The following is a 13479-nucleotide window of genomic DNA, read 5'->3' on the forward strand; positions in this document are numbered from 1 at the left end:
CTTGTTTTCAGCTAGCTGCAGTGTTAGCTCCTGATGTGTCAAAGTCTGATTCCAAGTTACTTTTTTTTTTTTTTAAACAAAAAACTATGCTACATTTCAGCAAGCGTCCAAGCCACGGATACCTTATCGCCATATCCCCAAAGCTGTATTTAGTTGGCAAGCTAGCGAATGCTCAAAATTATACTTGTCACAATAAAAGAATACCGCTACAAAATGATATATTACACATGGTCCATAAAATCTAATAATTCTAAAATGAACTTTAATGTTTTTTGTTTGTTTTGTTTTTTATAAACACACGACTACATTAGTTTCAGCTTGCTTCCAACCCTACACCTTTTTCAATATACACTGATCCTAAATCTAGCCAGCTAGCTCGCTAATGCTAACAAACGAGAGAGGGTAAACTTAAAAAAATAGACTATAAAATGGCAGTGTACAATAGATGAATTCTAATAATCAAAAATGGACATAAATATACATTTTTAAACTATGCTTTTTTTTTTAGCTAGCATCCAGGAGATGACAGATGATGTTGCTCACTTTAGCTGGCAAGCTAGCTAATGCTAATCAAGACATCACATCTTGATGTGCTACTTTTAATGTCAAGGAATCTCACTACAATATGGTGGCAGAATACAGTCGGCTAATAATGCTAAAGATATTTCTGTTCCCTGATTTAAAAGGCTGAATTAATTTATTTGTAAGATGTATTGAAGAAATAATGGCCAGCCCTGTTTATTTGTGGTGGTGGTTTTTTGTGTTTGTGTAAATCACTGTACAGAAATAGCTGGAAACTTTTTCTATTTCTTTTGATAAATCTTTGAGGGTTTTTTGCTACTTTTGGGAGAAGGTTTTTTTCTCATTTTGTTCAACCATCCATCTACCTCACTATTGTTTTTTTTTTTAATTCTAATTTTGATGTGGAGGAGCTTTACTTTAATTTCACAATTACAAACCACAAACCAAACAACAGCACAGAAACATGGGGATTGTTTTTTGATGATCACATAATTGATAATAGACCGATCACAATGCTGGACGTGGAACTCGGGTGTGTGACTGTAGGTGCTTGTTGTGCTGGCACAGTGTACTATAGATAAAGCTGGATGAAAATAGTCAGTTACTTCTACAATGAAAAGAGTATTTGGACCATCGCAGAGCTGGGCATTGCCGAACCGCCACCGCATTCCGTCCTGCATATTTAATCAACCACGTGGTCACGGTCCATCCCTCGTCGCCGACAGCCAATCGGCGTCGAGAACTTATTCTCCACGTCACAAGCAGGCGGCGCGCGAGCTGACACGCTGCCAAACAAAGAAAAAATATCAAACAACAACAGACACACAGCCTGGTGATCGGTGAAATAAAAACAAGATGGGGCACATGTCATTGCGTCTGCGGGACCGCAAGGTACACAACACCATTTTATTTTTTCCTTACTCTGCTGCGTGTCAGGAGCGCGGCACCTGCGTGTGACGTGGTACAGGTTAAATCCGTTCTCGACGTCGTTTGGCTGATTGGGACCACGTGGGTCGATTAAATATGCAGACGGGAAATAGACGATGCCCAGCTCTACTAAGTCATGTGAGAAAACAGTTGCCATATTTGGAGGTGGGGGGTTGGATAAGATGTAACGTTACACAGAAAAAGTCATTCGGTTGGTATTAAAAAGGCAAAATATTCTAAGAAAATATCGATATATTATGAAAATAACATTGAAGTATTTGACCCCAAAAAAGTTGTAATATAACAAGAAAAGTAATTGCGTTACCAGGGGGGAAAAGTCTCATGTCCTAAAAAAAGATGTCTCATTGTGAAATTAGTCGCAATATTGCCAGTGATATGTTTGGAGAGAAAAAAAAAAATTTAAATTTTGTTGTGAAGGTCAGAAGTATACATTTTTACATTTTAGATAGTTGGTAATGTTACATCTTTATTTTGGTAAAAATACTACACTTTCCTCAAACTCTGACTTTTCCATGGTTTTGTAATATTCGAGTTAATTTTCAACATTGTCATAATATTATGACTTTATCACTTCAGATTTGAATGTTATTCTTCAAAATGATGTTTTTTTGGCATTTTAGCTCCCTTATTACATCTCAAGGTGTAGCGTTACAGAAATAAATACTTGTTCAATCCCGGCTTTTTTTTTTTTGTAGATTCACACAGCTCTGCTCGTGAAAGTGACTTCTCCTAATAATGCAACTTTATTTTTGTAACTCTTGTAATGTGGCTATGTTATTTTTGTAATATTCAGCGATTATTTTCCCTTATATTTATTTCCGCATTGCTACAACTTTATTCTTGTACTAATTTGATGTTTTCTGGTAAATTTACAACTTTTCTTGTAAGGTCACTACTTGATGCTCGTAGCATTATGACTGCTTACTTTACAACATACTTACTGTACAAGCCTTGGCATTGTTCTGGTAACAGTCAGTCCTTTGGTCTCCTAATATTTTGACTTTAAGTAATGTCACTTCTTTTGCAATTTCCGACTTTATTCTTATTTTCCTGTACATTCTCAATTTTACCACAAAACATGATTTTTTTTTTTTCACGTATCCGAAAATTGCGACTGTACATTGGGACATTTTCTCCTAATATTACGACTTTTCTAACGTGACTTCTTTTCATGTAAATTACGACTTCTTTTTTTCTCTCCCTTTCAATGTGGGCCAATACTTTTTACATCCATCATGACATATCAGCAAACGTGTGAAAGAAAGATGCTATTTATTGCTTAAAATGTAAGATAATGCAATACAGCTCAGCATTGTTTTTTCTGCCCATGTTTCTGTAGCTGTTCGCAAAAACACTACAACACTCAATCTGCGTCGTTTTCGCACATTGACTATGTGGAGGCACATTCATATGCGACTGTCCACTTTTGAAGCCAGTTTTAACATCTGGTTGAGACTTGTGTATTTTGGGCAGATATTCAGTTTGTCCAGGGGAGGTAATAATATTAACAGAAGTCTCCGTGATAAAGTGGACCTCATCAGGTTTGGTTTGGTCATGTGGTCAAAGATGGGGGGAAAAAAAAAAAAAAAGCAAAATACTGGCTTTCTGGCTTTTTTGAACTTGTTGCCATGGTGACAGCCAGACACAGCTAGTTCTTGGGTTTTAAATGCAGTAGAGACAGGAATAAGGGATCTGGATTTTTTTTAACCACTGGATGGCCTCAAACTTAAAAAAATAAAAAAAATAAAAAATGGGGTCTTTTTCTTGCATTCATGGCCAATATAGTTTTGTAAATTTTTCCCCAATAGCCTTCCAGCCTTCTTAACAAAAAGTTAGAATGAGTTTTTGTTTTGGATGTTCTCTTTCCATTTTAGTTTTGTACATGTTTTTTTCATATACATGCCAGAGGTTAGAAGATGATTGGCTGAAGGAAAAACAGAATGTTTGTCTGGTTCTTGTTTTTGTTTGTTCGTTTGTTTTTCTACATGACATTTAAGATAAATAAAAATGTATGCAAGTCATGACTGCTTGTCTTCTTTGAGCCTCAATGGCAATGGCATGATAAAAAAAAAGGTTCACATGACTATAATAGTATGACATTTGGTTGCGGATTAAAAAAAAAGTTGAATCACATAAAAAGTGATTATGTACACTATTATATGGCAATATCTGCTAGAGGTGGTATAAAATTAGTTTACTTTTACTGTACATTGGTGTATAAACCACACAATAGATTACAAATAATTGAAAATAAAAAAAAAATAGCATGTCGAATTATGCCCCATACAACAACCTTTTAAATAATTAAAAAAAAAAGAACACTTTGGTAAATCTCGTGGAGTGACTTCCAAGCCAGAGCTTTCAAGGATAGACGTAATGTCACCAGTAAAAACTTAACATAAAATAACAAATTGAAAAATAGCATATTATAAATTGTCACAACGTTGTTTTTCAATCTAAATCTTCCGACATCATATAACCCAAAAAGTATTTTTTTTATTTAAAATTTGCATTTAAAGAACATTATGCGTGGTTGCTTGCTGACAAATAATTAATATTTAAATTAAAACGAGCAATTTAAGAAAATAACGGAAAAATATTGACGTGTGTGACAGCCACGGACTCAGCTCGCCCAAAGCGTATAACGTAAATAAAAAAAAAAACAAAAAAACATTGTGTCACGTAATTTTTATAAATTGCGAAAACATGGGTTAATAGAAATTATACATGAAAAAGTAATGTTTCATTGAATGACAACACCTGTTCCCGGTGTTCTAAGGCGGACGTGATGTCACAAAACCAACATTTTAAATCGGGATTTTTCTGCATTTTCCAATTATCTTGTGTTGTGAGCTGTTTATAACTAACACAGTCTTAAAGAAATAATGTAGGAAAAACTTGAGGAAAATTATTGATTTGAGTGAAAGCTTCGGTAGTCGATGTGACGTCACGTTTTAGGCAGTCGAGTGAACTGCACTTAGCCTAGCTTAATTTCATGTTTTTGATACAGACGTTCACGTTTGTATTTTAACGAATTTGGCTTCCGTATCACAAATATGTTACTCCTTTACGCTTCGGGTAAGTGATTTATTTTGTTGTTCTCGTTATTCTCCTCCGCGCCTTGTTTTCGTGCTTAGAGTGACAGAAAGGCGAACTTAGCTTAGCTTGCCCGTGCTAACGTTCCTGTATGAAGTCTGTTGAAAATGTGCAAACATTGTGTTGCCTGAAGCCAAACCCGGCACAAGATCTTTTTTGACATTTATTCGTTGTTTGCACCTGCTAGTTCTATTAACACTGAGAACATTGGATATGACTAAATGAATCAGCTGTCTAATTGTTTATTTGACCCCACTTAGCCACAGATGACACTTACCAGGGGTTTTCATGGCTGAAATTGAGGCATCTGTGGTATTGTGCAGCTTTGGCACAAATCAAATTTCGTTCATAGTCTATGCATACTGTACATAGCCACATAAATTGCGTCATACGTATACTCAGTAACTCACATTTCTCATGTATACTTTCATAAAATATATTTGTGAGTGCATATTATACTGTATGCTCACATGAATCATTCGCAAAAAATACTGCATGTGCTTGGATGAAAATGGCCTTACACTGTTCATTCTTCATGCCCCAGCGGTATCATGTTTTTTATGGGCTTTTACAGTCAAATACTTACTTACAGTAATGCCCTTGCATGTGGGAAAGGAGAGCCACAGTCACTGATGCATTTTTCAGCTATTTATTGAATGCCAGTAGAACAATAAAACATTGACCACGCTCACGCAGAAGCTGCTGTCGACCACAGTGGTCAGATAATGTTTTCCACATTGTTAGATTTAGAGCTGGAGGCAGCCACCGCCAAATTTTGAATGCCGTAAAATAAAAACACCTCACTTTTCCTCTCAATTTTTTTTTTTTTTCCAACTCCAGAAAAACAATGACAGCGTAGAATAGAAAGGAAGAACTTAGTGTATGCAGCAGAAGAGGCGAATCCTCTTCCAAGATGGCCAATGAGCTCCATGAGACCATCTTCATGGCCAAGCAGGAGCGCCACAAGAACCTCTTCCTCAACTACAGGAATCTCAACCATTTCCCTGTGGAGCTGCTCAAAGATGAGGGCCTACAGTTCCTGGAGAGGCTCTACATGAAGCGCAACTCGCTCACCACATTGGTATACAGCACATTTCACTGCTAAATCACTAAAATGTGACGTTCATGCCATAATTCTGCTTTTTTGAAAACATCTTTTCAGCCTGACAACCTTGCACAGAAGCTACCGAATCTAATAGAGCTGTGAGTATTTAAACAGTACTAACTTTCAGTATTAGTACAGTGTTCCCTCATTATTTGAACCGTACTGTAAATCTGGAATTAACACCCCCCTATAAAATGTTTCTAATAGCCTATTTCTTGGGTATTATTTTCAGCTTTTTTTTTTTTTTAACTGTGGGTTCTTCTGTAATTGATATTTGTCTGTATTTTTTTCTAATAATGTGATCGTGATATTTTGTATATACGTAATCATTTGTTTTGGTTTTATTTATATTTTAAAAATCTATATTTAACACAGTGGACTCTATGCCCTGACACGTTGAACAAAAATCATGATTGTACTTTTTTCCCCCCCCCCCTCAATTTGTTTTTCTCTGATGTTTTTGTGACCTCGTTATTTTAAAGATTATTTTTTGTGTATTTTTTAGACTTTCATTGTCCAACAAAAGCATGCCTCTCCAAATGTTTTGATTTGTATTTGTTTTTATTCCAACAAAAATTAAAAGATAAACAACAAAAACGTCTACTTTCCTTTGGAGAGCAATAATAAGGTGTTTTGACAGTAAAGGTGTTTTTTTTTATTTCATAATTGACAGTAGTTTCTTGGTCTCCTTTTAGGTATTTGCACTCCAACAACATTGTTATTATTCCCGGAGGTGAGTCCTGTTGTGCTACAAGAGCTAGTCAGGGAGGTTATTTTCCACATTTAAATGGTCTGAACCAAAATGCTGCTGATTTGTGGTTTTGTATTCAGCCATCGGAAACTTGGCGCGGCTGCAGTCACTGGACCTGAGCAGCAACGCCCTGCAGCTTCTCTGCCCGGAGGTCGGACGACTGCGGTCTCTGAGACATCTCCGACTGTCCAACAACCAGCTCAAAAGCCTGCCGCCTGGTAAGACCACGTGCTTCTTTTTCCAGGCATTTTTGTGACGCACACCGCTGTCATGTTCTCGCTGTTTCCTCGAAACGCTATCGTAATATAATTTAACTTTTGCACATTTCGTATTATGGGTCACTGATGGTGTCGTGGTACACGCGCCTGAGTTGTGTGCGGGCAGCGTGGGATCGGTTCCCGCTCTGTGACGGTGTCTGTGTGTGTGCCCTGCGATTGGCTGGCGACCAGTTCAGGGTGTAGTCTGCCTTTCGCCCATTGTCAGCTGGGATAGGCTCCAGCACCTCCCCGCGACCCTGTACAGGATAAGCGGTTTGGAAGATGACACATGGCACATTTAGTATTTGCTGGGATCACTTTTCAGCTGCAATAGCCTGATGGGCCAGTAGAGGGAAGCAGTGTTCCATTTTACAACCTGTGTTACCGCAAGGGACACTTGGGTGAGCTTAACATTGGCACTTATATAATAGGTTTGCATGTAAAAATGACATCAGTACTAAAATGCCCACCTCAAAAGACTCTAGTGATTTAAGGGCTTTTTTTGTGATTATTTTTACGACAAATTGCCCCGCCCCTTTGTGGGCCCTGGCTTATGTTGTGTTTTCGGTCACGGGAGTGAGCCAAGCGTGGGAATATTGCTCGCTTTGTCAGTTCTGTTGTCTAAAACGGCGACCGATCGCCGCCAAAATGCAAATGCACATTACTATTCTTGTCCACTTCAACAGGTGAAAGTATAAAAGTGTTCTGCACAATAGTTTGGGTTTATTGACCTAAAACGTGATCTCATTATGATCACCTCCACAAAATCCAAAATACCCTGGCGATCGCTTCTCCACTTACACAGGCTGAAGCGGACAAGAGCAGGAATGCGCACACGAACCCCGACTGGTTATATTTCGGACATTTAGCGACGCTGAACTCGTGTCAACTCTCGGGAGTCAGACGGCGACCGGCAGTGGGCAAGCAATCAGGCAAGCATGGATCTAATCCTTTTGATGACGTTGGAGTAGTCATTAGTAAGGATGTCCACGTAAAATTTGGTGCCAATTGATCGCCGTTTTTGGACGTTATAATCAATGAAAGTACAATGATTTCCAATGGAGGGTTTGGAATCGGTTCCTCATGTGACTCCGACCGAACAAGAATAGAACGGTAGGGGGCGTGGCCATTCTCCTCATTAACAAGAGGCGTTATTCATGGAGTCACTTATTTCCTAATTTCTCCCAAATTTATTGCTAAAATAGAAAATGACAACTCTTTTTATTTTCCTGATCAAAAAAAATATAAAATGAGCTTGTTAATGAAAACATGGCCCCCACCGTCCCTTTAAAGGGCGGGTAGGGGACAAAAAATGTTTTACTTTGTCAATTCTTGGGGAAAAAGCTTAATTAATGTAACAAATATATTAGATGACTCTTGATCATGTAAATGCTTGGTGGGCCTGCTAGTAAGTAGAATGTGGCTGTCCATTTGAAAAATGCCCCTATCCCATCAAGAGATCGGCGACCTTCAATTCCTGGAGACGCTGGACGTGTCTATGAACCAGCTGGCGTCGCTCCCCGACCGGCTGCACCGCTGCTCGTCCCTGCAGCACCTGAGCGCCGACCACAACCTGCTGAGCCACGTGCCGCGCCACCTCTGCCGGCTGGCGCGCCTCACGCAGCTCTCCATGGCCGCCAACCGCCTCACCTTCCTGCCGCCAGGTCGGCGTCATGGCGCCCGATGCCTTCCTTGCTTTTGAAAAAAAATAATAATAATAATTATCTAGCGTGTTATTGTGGTTGCTTCTTTTTAGATCTGGGAGGATCGCGCGAGCTGCAGTTTGTGTTCGTGGACAACAATTTGGACCTGAAAGGCCTACCGTCCTACTTGTACAACAAGGTCATCGGATGCAGCGGGTAACATTTTCCCTTAATAAGACATAATGTGTTTTTTTTTGTTTTTTTTGCTGTTAATCAATTCCCACTGTATTGTATTACAACATAATTCAAGAGAATGTGAAGAAATGTAAGTTTTGACAAGCTGAGAGTCACAATAACAACAATGCAAACATTTTCTTTACAATAATATGTTTTATGTGGCCCCACTAGTCTAAACGCGCTATTCGGAATCTGTTCTAATTCTATTTATTAAGCAATAAAATCCACCCGTTTTTATCCATATCATGAGGTGGTCATTTTGCCCTTTGTGTCAACTGAAGATGAGTGCCTAAGGTCTCAGCTTGTAAACGTCACATGACCAAACCCAGAAAACAGGTGAGCCGTGATTGGTCGTTACCTGAGCACTTAGCCACTTGTGATGTCGTTTTCAGTCGACAGCAAGTGGCAAAATGGCCGCCGCCTTTGATGGGTTAAAACGGGTGGATTTTGCTGTTTAATTCATAATCCACAATATTAATCACAATACCTTGTTTAGACAAGTGGGGGCACGTGGAATATATTATTGTAAAGAACATTTTTGACATGGCTTCACCTCTAAGGGGTGTGGCTTAGGAGATCAAGTCAGGAACATGGTTAGTTAGACTGCACATGATGAGCTTTTAGATTCCAGTTTGGCACCTGGAAGAATCCGTCAAGGGCTGTGAGAAGGCTGGGAAAGTTGAAAGGGAAAACTTGTCGTTTGAAAGTTGGCTTGGAAATCTTTTGTGAGTAAAAGGTAAAGTCCTGGAACTTTCCTGACAGAGTGTGTAATTGTCAGCGCATGCGTGGTGGGTCCACAGGTGCGGCGTGTCTCCGCAGGGCGGAGACGCGGGCCAGGATGAGGCACTGAGCGAGGCTCTGTCCGGGCTGCCGGCCGAAGTCAAAGCGGTGGCCTCGGAGGCTGACAACGTGATCCCCCTGGAGGAGCTCGCCATGAGAACGCTGCACCGCCTTTACCACCAACAACGCCGCCATCCCACAGGTGATGCCGATTCCTGTCCGCCTCATGTCATGCGGTATTATCTGGACGATGTATTTGTAGACGTGAACTTCCCGCCTCCCATTCCGCTGCCGAAGAGTCTCCTTGATCTGCTGCAGTTCCCTCTGGGGCACTGTCACCGCTGCACTCAAGCCATGTTCACCGTCATCTACCCAAAACTCTTCCCGCTGCGACACACCGCCCTGGCAGGAGTGCACCGCAGGTTTGATTTCCAACCGCTTTGTAATCGTGGAATGAAAAAAAAAAAAAAAGTTTGATGAATGTAATAACATTGATGGTATTGTGTTTTAACTTGCCTTTTTTTTTTTTTTTTACATCACTCAAAATAAACTTTAAATATAATATAATTTTTCAAGTGTATTTTATTTTATACTAGCCTGTATTTTTTATTGTCACAAAATTGAAGTTCAAAAGAATCCTTTTTTTTATTCAAATCTAAATATACAATACAATACAATTTTATTTATAAAGTGCATTTCATAGGCCTACTTCCTTTAACATAATTTGTTTTACTTTTTCTGAACGTTTTTTGTTTTTTCTATCACTAAGAATCATAAATGTTCATAATACCCTTTTTTACCTACTTGTCCGTGTTTATTTCTTCCTAAAGGATTTACTAGATTTTATTTTGTCACCCTCAGAAATATTTTTGGGGCGTCAATAAAAATGAATAAAAGTAAAAAAAAAAAAAAATATGGAGCTCATTTTCTCTTTTTTTTTCCATTTTACCCTTTGTTCTAACCTCTGTGCTTTATTTTATGCCGCTCCATTTTTCTCAAGGAAATGCTAATAATTAAAGCTACATGAATATTCCTAAAATTGTATTGATGTTTCCACTTCTTAAATCTAAACTCTGAAACTAAACCTGTATGTAGGGTCAGAAACAGCTGTCATGTCAAATCTTGAGTTTTAATCCACATCTAATGCAGATTTCACCTCTAGACATAATGTAAAGAGAACACCAAAATCCCAATTTAACACATTCAGAAAGTCGTTTCTTTGTCCATTCCTCATCAAATCATTATGTACATTCTTAATATCTTTTATTACACTCATTTATTTATTTTTTTTCCCTTTTCTTTTTCATTATTTAATGTGTCTTTTTTCTTCCTTGTGTCTGCCTCATTAGGACCACGGTCAGTTTTGTGGCGTACTGCTGCTCCAGCCGCTGCCTTCGGACGTTTAACCTACAGGGCTGAAGTCGTTGCCTCCCACTCTGGAGCCGCCATGTTGACAGTAATGACTCTTTGGCAATTCAAACAACGGACATGGGGCCGCATGGTTCCTGAATAACTTTTTTAACTCCAAGACGTGATGTAAACAAGCACTTTAAATGGGAGGGGGGGGGGGGCGTTTCTCCACACAGAAATATTTTTACAGCAGGCTCGACATCTTGGCGTTTGTTGACGCATCTTCAATGCAAGACTTGAACTTGTGCCCACTTTGCCAGTAAACACTGACTGAAATCTGCATTTCTTCTACTCGCTCCAAGTCTGCCTTCCATGAAACGACGTTTTCCATTGACGAGCATTTATTACAGATCTTTAAAACCCTGCTGAAAGGGGAAGTCAACCCAAACATTTTTTTTTTCAATAATTTGTTCATTGCAGGCCCACGAAGTTGAAACAAGGCATTCTGATAAATAAAGAATGAATCCACCTGTTTTTAGCCATATCATGGGCAGCCATTTTGTCACTTGCTATCGACTGAAAATGACATCACAACTACCCAGGGCTCAGGTAACGACCAATCATAGCCCAGCTTCAGAAAACAGGTGAGCTGTGATTGGTCGTTACCTGAGCCCTGAGTAGTTGTGATGTCATCTTCGGTCGACAGAAGTGACGAAATGGCCGTCCCCAGAGATGGCTAAAAACGAGTGTATTAACTCTTATTCTAAAAACGCAATATTTATCAGAATGCTGTGTTTCAACCAGTGGGCCTGCTGGGAACATATTCTTGAAAAAAATATGTTTGGGCTGACTTCCGCTTTAAGGTCCATCACATATTGGTCTTTGTTCTCAAGAAGACAATTCAGCGCACTAGTATAATGACAGTCTTATTATTAAGTTTTTCCCACTACTGTATGAAATTTCTTCACGCTAAACTGTGCACAAGTTGACATCTATCTGTGTGCTACTCGTATTACTAGTGAAGCACTAGATTTGATAACGCCAGTAATAGTACTAGTGTACTGTTTTGCCTCACTAGTGACGTGGTTGTCCTGCTAGTGAGGACAAAAGTATACTAGTACATGGACCTTCAGATGGATAGCAAGAATATAAAAGCAGTTTCAGCAATTATTTGATTTTTTTTTTTTTTTTTTTTTTTTTAAATTCTGTCCTCAACTGTTATGAACTGATGTACTGATGAACTGTATTTCGAGTCAAAGTTTCCAACATGTGGATAAGTAAATCATACGTGGATCACTTAGTCCCTTAACCTTAATTACTAAACTATCAGCTCCTTTGTTGGCTTCCCCACAACCCCTCTCCCTTCCTCTATTATGATGCACCTGCAGACGGGATGTGGTGGCGCCTTGATGCCTGCAAAGCCTCCAATTTCAGGAGCACAGTTGTTTTTTTTTCCCTACGCCCCCCTGAAGTTTTTCTTCATCTGCAAAATCAGGACGCTGTAAAAGGCACCCTGGCTGACTCCGAGTCTCTATCGTTTGTCTATGTCTCTTGGACAGTTTGGATCTGGTCCGTTTCATTGCACCCTGTGGTACACTGACAATAAATCTATTCAGATTCTGATACTAAATCTGAATTAACAATGCCCCTATTTCATATTTTCAATGTATCATATAAATGGCGTTCAGTCTATATTACATGTTTGCCTGCGGTGCAGGTTTTTTCTGCGTTTGTGAGCCAATGTCTATGACAGGAGGCTGTGCGCGTTTGTGTGCGTGTGCGTGTGTTAATACATCATGCAACGGCCAAGTAATTTCCTGCCTGTGGGTCATGCAGGCTGGCTGAGTGGGGGCGATGCTGCTCAGCCTGCTGGAGATAACATGCTGTGAAATGTCACGTCATGACACAAAAATGAACATTTGGGCTTCTGCTGTGTTTGTTTACAAGTCAGCTGTTCGCAGTATTTCAAAATTCTGACGTTATTTCTTGGACGCGGAGTTGTGTGTCCGTGCAGGAATCGCGTTGCGTTTGTCCTCCGAAAAGGAACAGGCGATGACGAGGAGGAGATGAGCAGTCGGATGTGTGAAGTGATGAGACAAGCGGCCGCAAAGTGACAAGCGGTGGGAACGTGATTGACAGCTATTCCTCCTCCCGCCCCCACCCCAACATGGCATCCGTGGGCCACGTGATTTGGTCCTGGTCTCTGGAATGTGCAGGTGCACATGCTAAGACACAATGCTGTATATATTTTTTTGCTACTTTTTTTTCCAGTGTTTTTTTTTCTTGGCATTTCCCCCCCTCACCTTCTTCCTTTCTGCCTTTCTTCCCTCAGGACCACCTTTTTCTGTCTCTTTCCTTTCCTGATCTCAGTCTTTCTTCTGAATTGTTTTTTTATTCTTGTATCCTTCCTTGGCTGGAACCTGCTTCCATGCCTTTCTTTTTTCTTTCCTTCCTTCCCCTCAGAAACACCTTTTTTTCTGGCTTCTTTTCCTTTCTGGTCTTCCCTTCTTATCTCCATGTGTTCAGTCATTCTGCCTACCTAAAGATGTGCAATAGATTTTAGAATGATGCTACTGGTCTATAAATCATTCGAATCTCAAATCAGCATTTTTTTTTCCTTCGTAACCTCCTTCCTGCCTTGCTTCCCTCACTTCCCAGTTCACCTTCCTGCTACCTGCTTTTTATTTTGCATCATTCCTTCCTCTGCTTCAAACTACCGTTTGTTTTAATTTATTTTATTGTTTGTCAACTCCGGTTTTTATACAATAAAAAATGATAAACGTAAAAACA

At 39.6% G+C, this 13479-nt stretch overlaps 1 protein-coding gene across 3 annotated transcripts; it reads left to right on the forward strand.

Annotated features, from left to right (window-relative positions):
• Positions 1-4263: 4263 nt before the first annotated feature.
• lrrc28 (leucine rich repeat containing 28) lies at positions 4264-11029 on the forward strand. Of its 3 annotated transcripts, XM_086025683.1 has the most exons (10): positions 4264-4548; positions 5407-5647; positions 5729-5769; positions 6367-6404; positions 6503-6640; positions 8137-8343; positions 8436-8538; positions 9360-9541; positions 9602-9761; positions 10689-11029. In XM_086025683.1, the coding sequence occupies exons 2-10, from the start codon at positions 5480-5482 to the stop codon at positions 10756-10758; spliced, it is 1107 nt and encodes a 368-aa protein (XP_085881809.1). In that variant the 5' UTR covers positions 4264-4548; positions 5407-5479; the 3' UTR covers positions 10759-11029. The 3 variants fall into 3 exon arrangements, with proteins under 3 accessions (XP_085881809.1, XP_085881808.1, XP_085881810.1); XM_086025682.1 differs by having other exon boundaries at positions 9360-9761; XM_086025684.1 differs by lacking the exon at positions 10689-11029 and having other exon boundaries at positions 9637-9761.
• The last annotated feature ends 2450 nt before the right edge of the window (positions 11030-13479 follow it).

The sequence above is a fragment of the Filicampus tigris genome, chromosome 3 (genome assembly GCF_054856515.1).
Source record: "Filicampus tigris isolate MCC_2025a chromosome 3, RoL_Ftig_1.0, whole genome shotgun sequence".
Classification (NCBI taxonomy): domain Eukaryota; kingdom Metazoa; phylum Chordata; class Actinopteri; order Syngnathiformes; family Syngnathidae; genus Filicampus; species Filicampus tigris.